The sequence below is a fragment of the Oculina patagonica genome, chromosome 10, assembly GCF_052425735.1.
Source record: "Oculina patagonica isolate OP01 chromosome 10, crgOcupat, whole genome shotgun sequence".
Classification (NCBI taxonomy): domain Eukaryota; kingdom Metazoa; phylum Cnidaria; class Anthozoa; order Scleractinia; family Oculinidae; genus Oculina; species Oculina patagonica.
Window position 1 is genome coordinate 1,139,104 of NC_135767.1, and position 18,312 is coordinate 1,157,415.

General features: G+C 40.4%; 1 protein-coding gene across 1 annotated transcript; it reads right to left on the reverse strand.

Annotated features, from left to right (window-relative positions):
• Positions 1-4,449: 4,449 nt before the first annotated feature.
• Positions 4,450-7,991, reverse strand: LOC144628807 (uncharacterized). The gene is made up of 3 exons (XM_078486922.1): positions 7,307-7,991; positions 4,947-6,622; positions 4,450-4,707 (listed from the first exon to the last, which is right to left on the reverse strand). The coding sequence occupies exons 1-3, from the start codon at positions 7,989-7,991 to the stop codon at positions 4,450-4,452; spliced, it is 2,619 nt and encodes an 872-aa protein (XP_078343048.1).
• Positions 7,992-18,312: the final 10,321 nt, after the last annotated feature.

The following is an 18,312-nucleotide window of genomic DNA, read 5'->3' on the forward strand; positions in this document are numbered from 1 at the left end:
CGCGGCAGCAGAACATGTTGTCAGAGGATCTGATTCTACAAAACTAAAATACAAGTTGACAAACATCCAGCTTGAGTACGAAATGATAAGAAGTAAGGAAATCGCAGAAGAGGCGAATAGCGCTTATTCGAGTGGAAAAGAGTTCGCTTACGACCACATCCATCGTTCAGAAGTTGTTACTTTTGCAACAGGTACAGACTCACGTCTTAATTTTAAAGTCAACCCTCAAAGGAGGTCCCTTAAAGGTATCTTGCTGCTTTTTATAGAGCAATATGCTAAAGGTGCAAGGATCTCGGAAAAGTACATTAACCCAGACATTACAAAAGTAAGCGTCACCGTCAACGGCTCGCCAAACATGCTGTACAACAACGGCATCGAAGGAACAGACATATGGGAAGAAGTTAAAAGATTCTACATGAAAGAAAAAAATAAAACGCAGCACATTAACCTGCAAAAGTTTTACACAGAAGACAAGTTCGGCCTGCTTATCGATCTACGTTCCATGTCTTACCACATGATGCACGGAAGCGGCAAGCGCCTTGTGAACACAAAAGATGGCGTCCAGCTTGAGCTAGAGAGGAAAACAAGCGGATCAGCTAACGTGAACTGCCATATTTACGTAATAAGCGATGCCCAAATGAATATAATTGGCAGGCAGTTAGATTCTGTTCTTTTTTAAAGTGTATTTTTGTACATATAAGAACGACGTTGGCATGGATCCTGCCAATATACCATTCAATGCTCTCATTGTTGGACCAACTAACTCAGGAAAAACAAGGTACGTGGTCAGTCAGCTTTGTGGCCCTTTCAGAGGCAAGTTTGACTACATCGTGCTCATCTGCCCGACTTTTGCGCACAACAAGACTTATTATCGCTTTGCTGAGGAAGATCCTCACTTTTATGTTTTCATTTGCGAGCAGCACGAGGTTGAAGATTGGTTAAGGCTGACAAGATTTCTTTTTGAGGGAACAAACACGCTTATCATCCTCGACGACTGTGCTGCATCGAAAGATGTAAAAGGAAGAACGGGTGAGTTGGTAAATCTTGCTTTCTCTGCTCGCCACGCAGGCTTGAGCATATGGGTGCTGACTCAAAAAATGACAAGCATAACAGCCTCATTCCGCGAAAATGTTGCGGCAATCGTTTTCTTTTACACCCCCTCTGCCAAGACCACGAAGGCAATCTTTGAGGATTACGCTGGCGAACTTTCCCATGAAGATTACAAAGAAGTCATTTCAAAGCTGAAAAAAAAATAAGTTTTCGCATCTTTTTATTTCTCATCGCCACCCTTACGGCACAGAATTTTTTTATTGAACATATTTTTTAGAGTAATAAATGGCTGACCCGTTCGCAACTTCCCCTTCCGAGAGCGTGAACCACGCTGCAAGTGAACAAGAATTAGCTTCCGTAATGGAATTGCTAGAAACTGAACCAGAAAGTACAGAAAGCGCTATGGCATCCATTCAAGGCCCTGACATTCCTGCTTTGCGTGAACAGCTTGCAATCCTTGTTTCAACAGGAAAAGCCAAAGAAGCAATCGGTGTGCAACTGACATACGAGCAGGTGAAGCGGTTGACAGATAAAGAAGTTGAAAAGTACTTCAAGAGATATGAGGCATACGTTGGATCCAAAACAACCGACAGCTTGATTGACAGCTTTATTTTTCTTGTAACCAAAGTCGTTGGTATGGCCGTAAATATCAAGGACGTCAATGATTATCAGAAGGAACTCAAAAACGACTACATCATCAGCAAAGAGCTGTCCACTTTGGCAGGCGGTCTGGCTTTGAAATGCGGCCGATTTCTTGCCGTTGCAAATGCTGCGCTCATCACAACAAAGCACATTGATTTAAACGAAGCGACAAAGTTGCAAACCAAAGAAACACCAACTACTGAAGATTTTTCTGAGCAATGCTAAGAAAATGCTAAGTAATTACTGAACAATGCTTAGCAATTGCTTAGCAAAAAAGTTTGCTAAGCATTTTTCATTTAAATATTATTTTTTTTCTCATTATATAATGGCTGAGCTCGAACAATATGAATCACAAACTCCGATTGCTCAAGAAGTACAGAACAGCCAAAATGGCTTGAACCCTTCGGGCTCACAAGTTACTTCAACAACTCCTGCAACGAAGCCTACCAAAAATCCAAAGCGAGTAGCTGCTGGCAAGCTTGCAGCTGAAAAAACAAAACAGGCTCGTGAAGCACAGAAAAAAGCTGCTGTCGAGGCTGCCGCCATAATTGCAAAAGAAAAAGAAAAGAAATCTGCGTCTGCTAAGCGCAGTGTAACTCCTCCTGCTCCTGAGAGCGCAAGTAGCGCGGCACTAGCTCCGCCGGAATCCAGCAGTCTCAGCACAAATCAATGGATCTCTTTGCTGGGTATTGGCGTTGCAATTATTACAACTTATGTCAAACGCGAAGACATCAAAGCCTTTTTCAAGAAGAAAAGCGTCGAAGGTGCTCCCGAGCCCGAAGGGCTCTCTGACTATCAAGTTACAGCAGCAAGAGTTGAAAACTCAGTAAGAAAGAGAGTGCCAAGCCACCCTGCAGCATCTACGCTGCCATCGAGAATCTCGCAACCAAAAAGAGGAATCCGTCAGATGGATTAAAAAAAAATCAATTGAATATTTTTTTATTTATTTTTATACTGAACCGTCATGTCCGACAACAAGCTCGTGAAAACACTCATGGATGCTGCCACTCTTACCGGTCTCGCCGCAGGAATCGACTGGGCTGCCAAAAAAGTTGTAAAAGAAAACTTTACATCTGACCCCAGCAGCAGTTTTATGAACTACGTAAAGTTCACAGCCGTCATGGCAGGCAGCATTGCACTAAAACAGTACCTCGAAGACCAGAAAATTATTCCAGACAATTAAAAAATTGTACATAATATATTAACAAAGTTCATCCATGGCAAGCATCGCTATTATGGCTGGCGGAGCTATCTTGAACGCTGCTGCTTTCATTGGCGGCAACTACCTTGCTCGAGCTTTGGGTGGTGGAGATGACGCAGCTTTGAAAGAAAAAGAAAGGCACGACAAAGCTCTCGAGGCTTACCAGGCAGCTTACGCAAAATACTCTCGCGACCGCACCAAGCTCCTCGACTGGATACAAACCAACGCGGAAATAAAAGAGCAGGCCAAACAGAACTTCACTAACACTGACTACGCTTTCAAACTCTACAACCAGGCACATCCTGACAAACAAATTATTTTACCGAAAGAGCCCAAGTTTTCTGATTTTTATCAGCCAAGCGAGCAGCAGAAACAAGGTGAACTTATGTTCGTTGGTGCTGGCGCGCTTGCACTTGGGTACGCTGCCTTTCGGTTTCTTTAAACTTTTCTTTTTTTCTTGTATACGCATGGATGCAAAGATCTCGAAAGTCTACTATAGCCCCCAGGGCTACTGGAAAGGAATTGCCGCGATAAAAAAATTAGCCGAGGCCGCCAAGGTTTCCGAAGATGCTGCAAAAAAGTGGCTAGTTAAGCAGGCCCTTTGGCAGATCTACCTTCCGGCACCACGATACGTTCCTCGCCCAAAATTCGATGTTTCTACTCCTAACGCGGTCCACCAGGCGGACCTTCTTTTTCTGCCACACGACAAACTGCCGCGAGGGCGAAAAGTTTACAAATACGCTCTGACTGTTGTTGACGTTGCCAGCCGTTACAAAGAGGCCGAGCCTTTGACCTCCAAAGATTCAACTGAGGTTGCAAAAGGGTTTCAGACAATTTACAGGCGAAGTGCACTGAAATGGCCACAGATGCTGCAAGTTGACCCCGGGCGCGAATTTATGGGAGCTGTTACCAAAGAAATGGAAAATCACAAAACTTATATTAGGCGCGGGCGTGTTAACATTCACAGAGATCAAGCCATTGTTGAACGTTTTAATCAAACACTGGCAGAGCGCCTGTTTGGTTATCAGTACGGTGTCGAGATGAACCTGCCATCTGGCCAGCGATCGACAGCGTGGGTTAAAAGGCTACCCGAAGTTGTTACAGCTATTAACAACGAAGTAACCAGTCTTACTGGCAAGAAACCAGCAGCCGCTATAAAAGAAAAGGCTGTTTTTTCCAAACCGTCGTCAAAATATACAAGACCTGTTGGCTTAAAAGAAAAAAAGCTCCCCTCTCTCGTTAATGTGCGCTTTCTTTACCAACCTGGCGAGCTAGAAGGCGGCGTAAAAAGGGCAACAGATCCGATTTGGTCATTAAAAGTCTACAGCATTAAAAGGTCTGTTACTAAACCTGATCAGCCAGTGCTTTATTACTTGCACGATGGCCCCAAGCGCGGCTTCGTGCGTGAAGAATTGCTAGTTATTCCTCCAAATACACAGTTACCCCCAGAAAAGCTATAAAGTTCTTCAAATTTCGGCATTTGTTGTCGGTCTTTCTTTAGCAAAAAAAAATGTTTTTTTCTTTCTCTTTCCCCATTTTTTTTTTGTTTGTTTGTTTTAACAATATTCAATGTAATCTGTGCTATATTCGAAGTAATCGTCAGGATCTTCTGTGTCGTAGGGATCTTCTATACCACAGTAATCTGGGTAATCTTCTAAATAATCGTCGATTTGTTCTGTTTCATATTCACAGTAAAGGTCGGGGCCGTCATAAGTATAAAAATCATATTCTTCATTTTCTTTTAATTTTGTTGATTGCGGCAACAAACGATACCCATAGCCTTTTGTTCTTATTCCGTCTTCTTCTATCAATCGCTTTGAGTCAAAAGGAGACAGCGAAACCTTGTTTTGATGCATTCCAAATATTTTGTGGCCATAGCTTCGAAGAATGTTCATTCCATGCCACCTCTCATTCTCTTCAAAAAGTGTTTCTTTGTAATCTTCGTGATTAATTTGTTTTTCCACGACACTCTTTTTAACACCTTTTGCCTTTTTTATTTTTTTTTTTCGTTTGCAAGGAGAATTGAGTACATTTTTGATCTTAGTGCCACAACCTCTGCAATCGGTGTTCCTGCGCATTCGTCTTTCATTTTTCCCAAGACCTTTTTGTTGTCTGTTGAGTAGAGTGGGTGTTCTTTTGGGTAGTCGCTTGTGTCGTAAAAGGCTATGTTCTTCTCCATGTCTTTGTAAACGTCTTCAGTTTCTATTTCTAAAAGAAGACTGTCTGTGTCTGTATAAATCAACTCACAACGCGGGCCGTATTCTTCTTTCATATGGTCGTAGAAGAACCTGTACATAAGAATCTTGCTGTTGTCAAGGATTGTCATACCTGTGTAAACAGGCTTGTTCAGAATCAGCCGGCTTTTGTGCATGTCGATTCCTGCCATTTTGTTCGAAAAGAAACAATGCCTTGAGTACAAAGGACTGGCAATTAATTTTCTTATTTTGTTTGTCTCATCGCTGCGCACTATTTTTATGTCGACACGGTTTCGCAGGTTTTCCATTGTTTTGCCGAAAACTGAGTTGTTCATCAGCTTGTAAAAGTTCTTTTCGAAGTCGTTCTTCGCATTTTTTCTGAATTCTGTGTTCATTCGGATGTAAGGCTCCATCCAACATTCTTGGTTAAACTCAAGAACTCTATGAACTTTTTTCAGTTTCATTCCTTTTTCGATATATAACTTCAGGTTTTTGTAGTGAACAACGTAATTTTTTTTGTCTTGAAGAGTCAACACGAGCTTTTTTTCTGAGGGAGGTTTGTGATCGAGTTTTTCCTTCAACCTTTTTTGGTATGGTGAGTAAAGGGTTTCATCAATAATTTTTTTCTCTGGAGCGAGTGGGTAGCTGTTGTGCTCTTCATGCAGCTCTGCGGGATAATCTAGGTCAACTTCAAGAATCCAGCCGGTTTTTGTCCAGTCTTGTTTTTTCATAATTTCTTTCTCAGTTGGCATTACTTTTTTCCATTTGAATCCACTTTTCGGAAGTTGCTTGCTCATAGCCCACCCGTAGAGGTTGTTTGCATCAAGATACTGTATGTATTTTTTCGGCTTGCTTGGGTCGTAGCCTTCGACATAAGGGTTGTTTGCCTTGGCGTACCTCTTGCTTACCATTGAGATGCCTCCGCGCATTCCTCTTTCGATGAAAAGATACATTTCGGAGTCAGTAAGCAGCTCAAGCTCTACTCCTGTCTTTTTCAAGAGCGCGTCCCAGCTCAGTCCAGGAGAGGTGTAATAGTTTGCTGGATCCAAACCATATTTGTCGAGGCACAGCTTTCTGAAATTTTCGAAAACGTCGGTCAGGAGACAAACGTCTGTTTTCACGTAAAGGTCGTGATAATCTCCGAGAGTTTTACACCCGAAAGTCTTCCACACGTTTTGAGCATGCTCATAATCTCCGTCTGTTATGTTCTCGTCGTTTAGTTTGCTATAGAACTTGTCTTTTTCAGGAAGACTTGTTTCTTCGAATTTTTCCCACGAGTCCATGTACTCGTAGGGATAAAATCCTTTTTTGTAAAGAAGGTCACTTCCTTTTGAAATCGTTGAAGTTATTTTTAATGACTCCTTTGGTGTTGCACTTACAAGAGAATCAAGTTTTCCTTGCAAGAAATTTAAGCTGTCGATAAAACATAAACCGCCAACTGAAAATGTTATATATTTCTCCATGTTGTTTGCAATACACTTTACCTCTTTTTTCACTGTCGACAAACCTTGCATCAGATGGTGTGCATCGTAACCTTTCAAGTTGTGAAAAACAACAGGTATTTTTATTGTTTTTGGATTAATACGCATTTTCAAATTGCAAGAGTTATGCGCTGCTCCGCGGAACTTGCCTGTTATGTGGCAATGGTCTTTTACTGCGTCTCTAAAGTTTTTTTGCAATAAAGAATTTTTGCAAAACACGCAGTCTTTTTGCTCTTTCGCCAAAATTTTGTCTTCTTCTTTTTCTAACCTTTTCAAAAATAATTCATCAAATCCAAGTGTTGATTTGTTTTTTTTTGTTTTCGTAAAAACATTTTTTATGGCTTTGTCCATAATAATAACACTTTTCTTTTTTATCACCAACTTCTTCAAAATCCCCGCCGTAAAATACTTCATCATCTATTGCAAATACAGGCACTGAATCTAAAAACTCTTCTTTTATCAAACTTTTGTCACAAATGTGGCAGTTTTTTGCGTTTTTGTATTTCATCCAGTCATCTTGTGTCATTTGGATTGGCTCAGGTTGAGATAAACTTTTTCTTATTAATTCCTCTTCTTCAAAAAGTTGCTTCAAAAAAGTTTCTACTGGGTTTTTACCTCTGAAAGGAACGGGTCGTTGTCTGCAAAAACCATCGCTCCTTACGACTGTGTAATGAAAACCACAAGCCTCGTGAAAATCTGTCTTTATAGTAAAGCTTGTATCTGTTTTTCACGCTCACATGGATGAATCTTTTCAACTAAAGCCTCAAAGTCAGCATAAATCACAAATGGAGCTTTCATCTGTTTGTGGTAATTTTGGAAAAAAAGCTTGTTTTTTCCTTTTTCTGGCATTTCTATCTTTATTGGCCTGCCGTTAACTCCATTGCAATATTTTTCGTGTTTCTCAAGCAAGTCAGCTCTTGAAAAACCTGTCAAGCACATCATGCAAAAGTGTTTTCTGCCATTGTGTTTACTCTGATCGTGAAATAAAGCGCTTACTCGTTTCACATAGCAGTAGTGCTTAATTTCGCCTGACTGAATCAACATCATGTTTATACGAGAAACAGTTCTTTCTTTTTTACTTAATCTATAAACAATCACTTCTCCATTTTCCCAACCAAAAACGTTTATTGCAAGTTTTTTGTTTTGTGACTCAAGCTTATCAATTTGTTTTATAGGTGTTGGAAAATCTAACCCTCTATAGTTAATTCCGTCGTCAACAGGATATTTTGATATTCTTTGAGGATCTTTAATTTGTGGAAATAATGCTGCTCTTAGTGCCCACTTTAAACATTCATTGTCTTTGTTTTGTACGTTAATAATTGCTCTTTTTTTTGCAAGATCAGGTGGAAGAGGAAGAAAGGTTCCTCCTTTTAGTGGTTGGTAGCGTGCAACATTCACATAAGCTTCAGTTATTGAAACCATAACCCAGCCTGAGCCTTTTTTTGACCGTGATTCAATCTCACCTTTTGTTTTTTCAATAAATCTGTCAAATTCTTTTTTTATCTGGTCTTCGTTGTTTGTTGTAAAAACGTGGGGTTCGTTTTCAACAAAAAAGTGACTCGTGTATTGTGTTTCACCATTTCTTTTTAGTGAAAAATTCACTTTTAACCCTGAGGTGGTTTTTATGCTTTTCAAGTTTTTAATTTCACTTACCAAAAGTTCATTGAACTTTTGTTTATTTTTTTTGCGAATGTAAAGAGATCTTTGTTTGATTTTTCATCTTCTGAAATTTGCATTTTCCAAACACGAAGCCAATTATGGAAATTGGTTTTTGAAACAAAAAAGTTGTTGTCTCTTTTCGTGTCATTTTGCTCGTTCAAAGCTTTTTGCAAAGAGATTGATGTTGCCATCTGTATATACAACAAGAAAAATAATTGTTCAATTGAAAATATTTTATAGCGCAAGAGATTTTTGCCGCCACGGGCAGAGCAAGAAAATGTGAAAAAGGTGTTTAAGTGTGTAAAAAACAAAAAAAATTGTGAGAAAATTTGGTACATACATGAAAAGTGAGAGTTAGAGACGCAAAGTGTAAAAAGGAGCGAGGCGAGCTTTGTGAGCCGAGCGAGTTTTTACACTTTGCGCTCTAACTCTCACTTTTCATGTATTAACGATATAGCTGGCAATTTTTCGTATGCTTAAAGTAATTAACGACGATATAATTTTTGCATTAATTAAACATTTATGTTGAATTTGTCAAAGAGTCACCTGAAAACACTGACTGATTTCTGCAAGATGCTGCCTGATAAATTTCTCAAATTTACCTTTTTATGTAAGAACCACCAGAAATAGCGAGAGTGACATAAGACTTCGTAATAAACTTCCATCGTTCGCTAATACAAGGAAAACTTATCGAAGTTTCGTGACAGCTGAACCGGAAACAATATATACAATGTTTCAGTTTATCCGACCACGCATGAAAAACATTTGCATACGATAACCTATCGATTATCGATCGAACCCGAAAATAGAAGCAGCCTGCGGTGTCGTATTTGTTCGGAATCAATCCGAACTGCCGAAGCTGTCCGTCAAATTACGTTCCAGAATGTTCTATGAAAAACTAAGGTGTTATAAGTTGCTATCGATACTTAAACAGTTCAAACAGATGCAAACGTTGTTAATACTGTTCGGGAACTTGGTGTTTGACAGTGCAAAGGAACTGGGGAACTTAATATCAGGAACGAAGAAATCAGGTAATAATTAGAACACCCTTCCATTTAAGAGGCCCTGTTAAGGGAGGCTACATTATCCCTTATCCCGATAATTTTGAGGGCAGTTATATTCCTTGTCCCTAGAATTATCCCTTAAACTGAGTTGTTTTACCTTATACCAATAACTGTCTTAACATTTATCCCTTATCTTTAAAATAATTTTGTGACTTATGCCTTATCCCTAAAACCCCTAACAAGGCCTCATTTAGTGTTAACATAAAGGGAAGACCAGATATGATGCTTGATCGTTAAAATGTTGCCATTATTTAATTCGCTGTGGCTATATGCCCGGCAGCCGGGCACAGTCTTAAATAGACTAAATGCCCGGCAGTCAAAAAATTTTATAGAATTTCCACTGAAAGGTTCTTTTAAACTTCGTGAGAGTATTAGATATGTTTTTAGAAATGTCGAGCGATTCCAAAAACCATGTTGGTTTTCTAGTTGACGAAATATCTGAACTTGGGCATACCGTAAAATCGCTGTGTTCTCGACACTTATTTTCGGCTCAGCCCGGCATTCAGAAATACTCACCAAATTCCCGCAGAAAGCTTCATTCAAACCTAATGAGAGTATTCGATGTTTGTTTAGAAATGCCAAGCGATTCTAAAAATTATTTTGGTTTTGTAGTGGACGAAGTTTCCGAGCTTGTACATACGGCATGAAATAACTTGTTTCTCCACACTTTAGAAGATTTGTGATCAGACTGCCGGGCACGGTCTCAAATGCGCTAAATGCCCGGCAGTCAGAAATGTCACCCCCAAACTATAATATGCCATTAAGAAGTGCTAGGCGATCCTGAAAAGTTTTAAAGATCTCAAATCTAACGGTTGGTTTACGCTGAAACGAAAAGTAGTAGAGAGGTCAGTAGACATAGTTCGTGACACCACGACAACTTCCGGTCATGCGTGACGCTTGTTCTTGGCGGGAAATTTGCAGCACGTGATGTGTAGGTTTGAAGACTTTCGAAGGTCACTGGCTTACGATCGATTCTCGCTTCGTGCTCTCGTTTGCTTTAGCTGTGCCTTGTTTGCTGTTGACTATTTCCCGAGCTTGTGCATACCATAAAATCACTAGGTTTTAAACTGCCGGGGACGGTCTAAAATAGACTAAATGCCCGGCAGTCAGAAATACTCACCAAATTCCCGCAGAAAGCCATATTGAAACCTATATACTGAAGGTATTCAATGTTTCTTTAGAAACGCCAAGCGGTTCTAAAAATTATTTTGGTTTTGTAGTGGATAAATGTTCTGACCTTGAACGCAACATAAAATCGCAGTGTTCTATGTGATCAGACTGCCGAGCAAGGTCCCAAATAGATCTAGACTTCCGGTAATGCCCGTACGTCAGTCAGTAACATTCAATGAATTCCGTGAAAAACCTTTTCAAGGAGTATAAATTAAGAAAGGTTGTCCCGTCTGCCTAAAGGAAAGATATGTGAGTGCAGTTGTGCCTTTATACAATGTATCAGAGACGTATGGGGTAAACTCCATGATTCCATCCTTGTCGAACAAGAGGTGCCCTGCTACTGTTCGATCATGAAGGAAAAGGGTGTTTTATTTCGATGTTGATTCGAATACCATGAACGCGCTACAATCAGCAGGATTTCGAAAACTCAGTTTAATTCACCTAAGTAAGACACATAGATGAAAGTCTATGCACTAGTCTAGACCTTATGTTGCTAAGGCTTTTTATCATCAATCGGCGTTAGTAATCAGCGAAAGTACGTTTTGGAAACGAGATATATGATAACACAACATGGATTTCACCAATTACGGACAATTCACCATTACAAGCCTTTGCGGTATTAACAAGAACAAAAGCACAGAAGCAGTCAATTAACTGAACTTAAGTTAAAAACTAACAATATAAACTAATTAAAAACAAAAGACGCGATCACAATTCAGTCTTGGACCGGTATAACCGACGTAACAGTTCAAGAGTTCTGGGCTCGTCATTCTTTTCCATTTGCATTAATTTTCATCGTTGAGTTCCCTGTCCAACTACACAACAACGTCATTGTGAACAACCCTCTTGCATTGATTATTCGGAAACAATGCACAGGAAAATGCTTGAGTGTTCTATTACGCAACGAAACTGAAGCAAGAATGATGCAGATCGAGGAGGGTGTTATCCGTCGTAGCCGAAGGCCGAATTCAATAATTGTTTTATTATTCATTCAAAATATTTCCAGAGCTCCATAAACACAAAATGCATTAAAATGGGTTACCACTTTGGTGTAGAATTCTCGCAAAGCAGTGAGCAATTCCTCCGCTGTTGCTGGTTTTTGGATGTTTCTCTCCGGAAGATAAAGCGTTAAAAATCAAGTGAATTCCTTCGAAGATTTGTTTGTGTTTCTGCTATCTGTATCCTCTAATAATTTGGGAAATGCTTTTGTTGCGATGTTCAAGGCTTGTGGCCATTTTCGCGCTTCTCAGCTAGCTGTTGTTGCGTGACGTCAATCGTCCAATAATAGAAACGTCTTCCAAATTTGGTCGGTGCTAGCTGGTTAGCTGAAATTAGTCGGGAATTGGAAGCAAATCAGAAACGGAGAAATATTTTGAATGAAAAATAAAACTAATTAAACTTCAGTTTGCAGGATTTACAATACAAGTTGCGATTTTTAGGTTTCTTTTTTAGTGAGGTGCAGTTAAAATGCAACCACAGTAGGCATCTGTCGCAGGCGATGCTGTCTTCGCATTCATCGTTTATTACTTTTGAACAGACACCACAGCACCATCCTATTTCCTCCTTTTTCCGAATCAAGTCAAGAACCTCCAACCACGCTTCTCTGCTGAAATATTTCTGCACACGATAAATATCAAGACTTTCCTTATCTTGAATGGAGTCTGGTATTTCGTGCAGGCTGTTAAGGTCATCCCTACGTAGTGCTCTCTTTCCCATTGAAGCCTCAGAAGCAGCCAAATCATTTGTAAGGGATCTTAGAATGGCGGTGTCTTTCTCTGCGGGAGTTAATTTACAAAAGGGCTTGATGTTGTCATTCTTTTCTTTCTTTTTCTTTGCTTTTGGAAGACCTATCACTGTCATTTCTGCGCCTTTAGGTCGACCTCGCTTAAGCATTTTTGGTGGCATTTTGATGTTAGAGAGTGGCGTCTGGCTATCTTCTAGCTCCTCGGGATTTTTTTCAATATTTTCAATTTTTGTTCCTAGGTTTTCATTTTTGCCGATATCTGTAGCGGCGTCTTTGCCATCACCCATAGCTTCAATATCTTGCCATTCTGTTGAGTTTTCTTGACTCTCATCTTCGACTCCACAAACACTAACCTCGCGGCCAAGCTCCCAGCTCCTGATAATAGACTGTAATATATCATACCTTGTCCTAAACGTTGCCACACCACCTTCGCTTAGGAGAGAAGCCATAGTCTGTGCGATTTGTAGTCCCTTTCTGAACTTCTGGGCTTGAGATAGGGTTCTCGATTTCTCGCCTTGTTGATCTGGTAAGGCTGTAACGTTAAAGGCCGCAGTCGCATGGTCTTCTGTGTATGAACAGTCATTCTCTTCATGGTGGTCCGCAATCACAGACGGAAAACGCTCAACGCTTTGATAATACTCCATAGTCCATCTCTCATGCACTAGGCTTTGGCAAAAAGCCGGAATGTCGAGTAGAGATCGAACCTTGAAAATATGCTTGCATGGTAGACCCATGCTGGAGAAAAAGGAACAATCACAGCATGATGGTGTTGCTTTGTGTGGCTCCTTTACATTGTTAGCCGCAGAGAGACTAAACTCGTCGCCGTTTTGCTGCTTGAGTACTTTTACTTTACTTGAAGACTGAAGTTGTTCTCGGACAAACTTGAAAGCGTAAGGGGTTACGTAGTTGCAAAACAATTGCAAGTCTTTATCAAGGTTCTCAAACTCAGTTTTCTTGCGTGTAATTGTCATCAAATAATGATGGTTCCTTTGCTCTCTTAGACTCTTAAGCACACAGAAAAACTCAGAAAAAAAACTGCATTAAGCTTGCGTACCGAGAGCAAACACTTTTGATTTTGCTGAAGGTAGACTCTAGGCTGTTGTTTGTTGTTTCTCCCAGATTAAAAGCTTTGTCTTTAAAGCAAGCTACCCATTACTCCTTTATGGGGTCCCAATTTTGTAGGACATACTCTATGACACTTTTCATGTTGGAAGATTTTAGCTCATCGAGTGCTTTGTTGTATTCGGTAGCTGTTTTGGAGTGGGCCATGCGCGACAGGATTTCCAAAGCACGAAGTCTTTCTGCTGACGATATACCCAGCTTCTCGCAAGTAACTTCCCTCCTAAAAGACCTCAAAGTGTGGTAAAGGCAAATGTTTAGGGAGGCACCGGGAAAGCAACTTGTAAAAGCATCTCGTTCAGTGAAGTCTTTGTCAGACATAATGACTTTCGTTTGAGACCAAGAAGGATTGTGTTTTTTAAAAATCTCCACTGTTGCTTGAATCACTTCCTTAGTTTCCTCGGCTAAAGTAAACATGGCGACAATTTCGCTAAGACCATCTCCGTCAATGCACATAAGTAAGCACACAGGCATTCGCAAGTCCAACAGTTTGTATGTTGCATCAACTAGGATCATTTCCGGGAATTTCTCAAACAAATTCTGCATATATTTATCCTGATAAAATATGCCTTTGAAATTGTCGTCTTTATCAATTATAACCTCGGTAGTTGAGCCTGGTTGATTCTTGAGGTGCTGAATGACATCCTCTAGATTGTTTTTGTTTATATCTTGTTTTGATCGCTGCTTTATGTTTGAAATGTCTTTCAATGTCACCTTTCGCCCAGTGGTTTCTTCAACTTTCTGCTGCAAAAGTTTTGGATTCGCTTGCAGTTTGATTGCTTCTTCGATGTTTTCAACACTTTGTTTAACACGGGACGCTCTTTGTCGGGGTAAATGCTAGTAGATCGTTTTGTTGGCTACGTGGTTGTGAGCCTCATTGACTCGGATGACTTCGAGGTGTTGTCCGTCCTGTGACAGAATGAAAAGGGCATCCTTGCCGAAACGTCTTCGTGTTTCGTATCCTTTGGGTACGTTTTCTTGCTTCTCCGCCAAACTTGCAAACTAACTTAAGGGAATAGTATTTTAAAGATGATTTTGCAATTGAGACACGTTTAGGAACACGCCTTGCAGCAGCTTCTAAAGTGCGTACATCCCTTTTCCATAGCTCGCAGAAATTAAATTCTTTATACTTCGACTTACCTGTTTCAGTCGCCCTTCGCTTCATTTCAAACGAACAGATTTTCAGTAAACAACAGTACACAAGGAAGCAACAGCTAAAGCAGCTAGCAGACGAGAGCACGAAGCGAGAATCGATCGTAAGCCAGTGACCTTCGAAAGTCTTCAAACCTACACATCACGTGCTGCAAATTTCCCGCCAAGAACAAGCGTCACGCATGACCGGAAGTTGTCATGGTGTCACGAACTCTGCTTCGAGATCTACTATGTCTACTGACCTCTCTACTACTTTTCGTTTCAGCGTAAACCAACCGTTAGATTTGAGATCTTTAAAACCTTTCAGGATCGCCTAGCACTTCTTAATGGCATATTATAGTTTGGGGGTGACATTTCTGACTGCCGGGCATTTAGCGCATTTGAGACCGTGCCCGGCAGTCTGATCACGAGGGTCCTGAAGGGGGGTCCTAAATCCCAGTTCCCAGCCAAATTTTGGTCCAAATCCCAGTTCCCAGGCTTCAAATCCCAGTTCCCAGGCTACTTTTGCTCCAAATCCCAGTTCATAAACAAGAAATCCCATTTCCATAAGTACAGGTTAAAATCCTGTACATATAATGACTATAAATGTGGCTTCATCGGTTCTGTGGGTAAAGACACCCCCTCTTCACATTCCATTCCACATGGGACCTCTTATCATATTGACTGTATTCTGACCACCAAGCTATTTCAGAGTTTTAAAAACTCTATGAATTCAGGACCCCACGAATATTCTGATGGGGATACCTACACTTGCAGGAATCTTTGAAGGTACTTATAGAAAATCCCATTTTTTGGTATTTTCCCTTGTTTGACAAGTTTGTCTAATGTAAAAGCAACTTCATCCGCTTGCTCAACAAATATAGGAAGCATATTGTAATCTGCGTAATTTACTTCAAGCACCAGTAACTTGTGAAGTTTCCTCATCGAGTATTACAGATTCTGCATCAGTAATCATCTCTGTAGATTCGAAATCAAAATCAAGACAACATTCTTGTGTCATATTTACTGTCCACACCACTAAAGCTTTCATCAACTTCATTAAGATCAGTCAGAACATCACTATATCACCAATCACGTGCTGACAAGTTTACCGTGGTTCAAAGGTATATGAGCCAAAGTTTATCGATATTAATTTGGAACATCTTCAGACCTTCCTCGAAATCTTCAGTTATCTTCGGCAATCTTCGGACATTTTCGGAAAAGTTCGGAAATGTTTGGAAACATTCGTATGGCCTTCGGACAACAGTTTGAAAATCTTCGGAAATCTTCGGAAAATGGTCGGAAATCGTCAAAGACTAGTAGGTTTTTATAATAAACAGATTAATACATAGTCGCTTGGAGATATGAAATTTATCTTCTCGTGTTAAAATCGATATCTAACTCGTTCGCTGCGCTCACTTGATAATAAATTTCATATCTCCGCGCAACCATGTATTGTCCTCTATTTAAACAAACCGCTGATCATGGACATGTTATGACCGTAGCGTAAAGCCTGGAAAAATACTGACGTTTTTTTGTCATCTGAGTGGGATAATTCGAGTATTTGTGTGAAATTATAGAGTCAGAGACTAGCAAGTCTCACAAAGAAGAGAAATCCCATTCCCATTTTCCAAAGTGTTTTTTCCCATTCCCAGTGGTAAAATCCCAGTCCCAGTGCACGAATCCCATTTTCCCAGCCCAAAAAGAGGCAAATCCCAGCTCCCATTTTACCCCTTCAGGACCCTCGATCACAAATCTTCTTAAGTGTGGAGAAACAAGTGATTTCATGGTATGTACAAGCTCGGAAACTTCGTCCACTACAAAACCAAAATAATTTTTGGAATCGCTTGGCATTTCTAAACAAACATCGAATACTCTCATTAGGTTTGAATGAAGCTTTCTGCGGAAATTTAGTGAGTATTTCTGACTGCCGGGCATTTAGCGCATTTGACACCGTGCCCGGCAGTCTGATCACAGATCCTCTAAGTGTGGAGAAACAAGCGGTTTTATGGTATGTGCAAGCTCGGAAAATTCGTCCCGCACTACAAAACCAAAATAATTTTTAGAATCGCTTGGCATTTCTAAACAAACATCGAATACTCTCATTAGGTTTGAATGAAGCTTTCTGCGGGAATTTGGTGAGTATTTCTGAATGCCGGGCTGAGCCGAAAATAAGTGTCGAGAACACAGCGATTTTACGGTATGCCCAAGTTCAGATATTTCGTCAACTAAAAAACCAACATGGTGTTTGGAATCGCTCGACATTTCTAAAAACATATCTAATACTCTCACGAAGTTTAAAAGATTCTTTCAGTGGAAATTCTATAAAATTTTTTGACTGCCGGGCATTTAGTCTATTTAAGACCGTGCCCGGCTGCCGGGCATATAGCCACAGCGAATTATATGAGCCTGCGATTTAACCGCATACTGTACAAGTCTCTTGATAATGGAGTCAAGATGACTCCGAAACGTCGTATTAAATCTTTCTTGGTTCTTCTTATGTATTTGCTGTAGCAAATCCCTGCTGATCAAATTCACACCTAAGGTGTGAAAATTGATACCTCGTATATCATTTTCCTGAATGTCCAGGTCTTGTTTAATAAGCCTATGTAACTTTTATTTTGAAAAATTATTTAATGTTTGAGATATTAATTTTCAAATTGGACATGTTTATAGCAGTTCTACTACCTTAAACCAAATAGGAAGATCATGTCACATAGCAAGATAAATGACCTGTGAGTATTTTGTTGCTTCCAGAAAAGCAAAAGCCAATAATGAAACGCGAAACACAGGCAGACAGTGTTCTAGTCATCCCTGAGTCATAAGAAATGGTTTTCTTGCCAGGAAAGGGTTCAACCGTTGACCTGACTGTGCTCTTAGAGTGAACGCTATATATTTCAGATTTTGAAATGAAAAAAAAAGACGATATTCAATTAAAGGATCGCAAAGACAAGTATATGTTTCACAAACTTGAATGGCTTCTTTACGACATGTATAATAGGCTTTTCAATGCAAGGAAACACGTTTCACGAAGATCCTAAGTTTGGTGATAAACTATTAAACTTGTCTTTTTAGCCAGAAAGAATGTTTTACCTTCTTTTTATTTTCAGACGCCGTGACCCCGCATTTTCCACAGACCCAGGGACCCCGCGTTTTACACAGACCCCGGGACCCCGCGTTTTACACACCCTGTGTTTTCCACAGACCCCGGGACCCCGAGTTTTCCAGACCCCGGGTTCCCCGGGACCCCGGCCCCGTGTTTTCCATGACCCACTAATCCGGTCGTGCGTGATGGTGAAATCAGCCTCATCGTGAAATTTCCTTAAGCCCCCATTTTGCGTGAAGGGTCACATTTGTATATTTCTTTCTCATGCGCAGCCCTTAAGGAGACCAATATGGCTACAGATATTGGCGTTTTGGTCGGAACACCCAAAGTGAGACCAAAAATCCAAAGTTTACTAAGCGAGACGACGAGCATCCCCGCCCCTTTCACATGTAGTGGGGGAACTCCCTTTTCCCTTATTGCAGCAAGAAAACCCACCTTTACTCCCACTTGTAACCTGGGTTCGTGTTGATATTCTTGGTCTATTCCTGGGGGACACTAGTTTCTCTGTAGTGGCGGGTCACTTTTTAAGTTTTTTTCCAAAAAAAAAATGCTCAGCCGTCGTGAGCAAAATATTTCTTGCTGTAAGTATCAGAAAGGGTACCATTTTTCATGAAAGGTATATAAAATGGTTACCTTTTCTGCCAAAAACAGTATATAAATGGGCAAACGTTGGACCTCGGACCCCTCCACCCCCCCCCCCCCCCCCCGGGTCCAAACTTTAGATACGGGAGCTTCTTGATTATGACCGCG

Coding starts and splice junctions, on each gene's coding strand:
- LOC144628807 (XM_078486922.1), bottom strand. CDS start 7,991: ATGGTTTCAATAACTGAAGCTTATGTGAATGTTGCACGCTACCAACCA. Junction 6,623..7,306: donor AGTTGAAAAGATTCATCCAT/GTGAGCGTGAAA, acceptor ACAACTTGAAAG/GTTACGATGCACACCATCTG. Junction 4,708..4,946: donor CAGGAACACCGATTGCAGAG/GTTGTGGCACTA, acceptor TTTGACTCAAAG/CGATTGATAGAAGAAGACGG.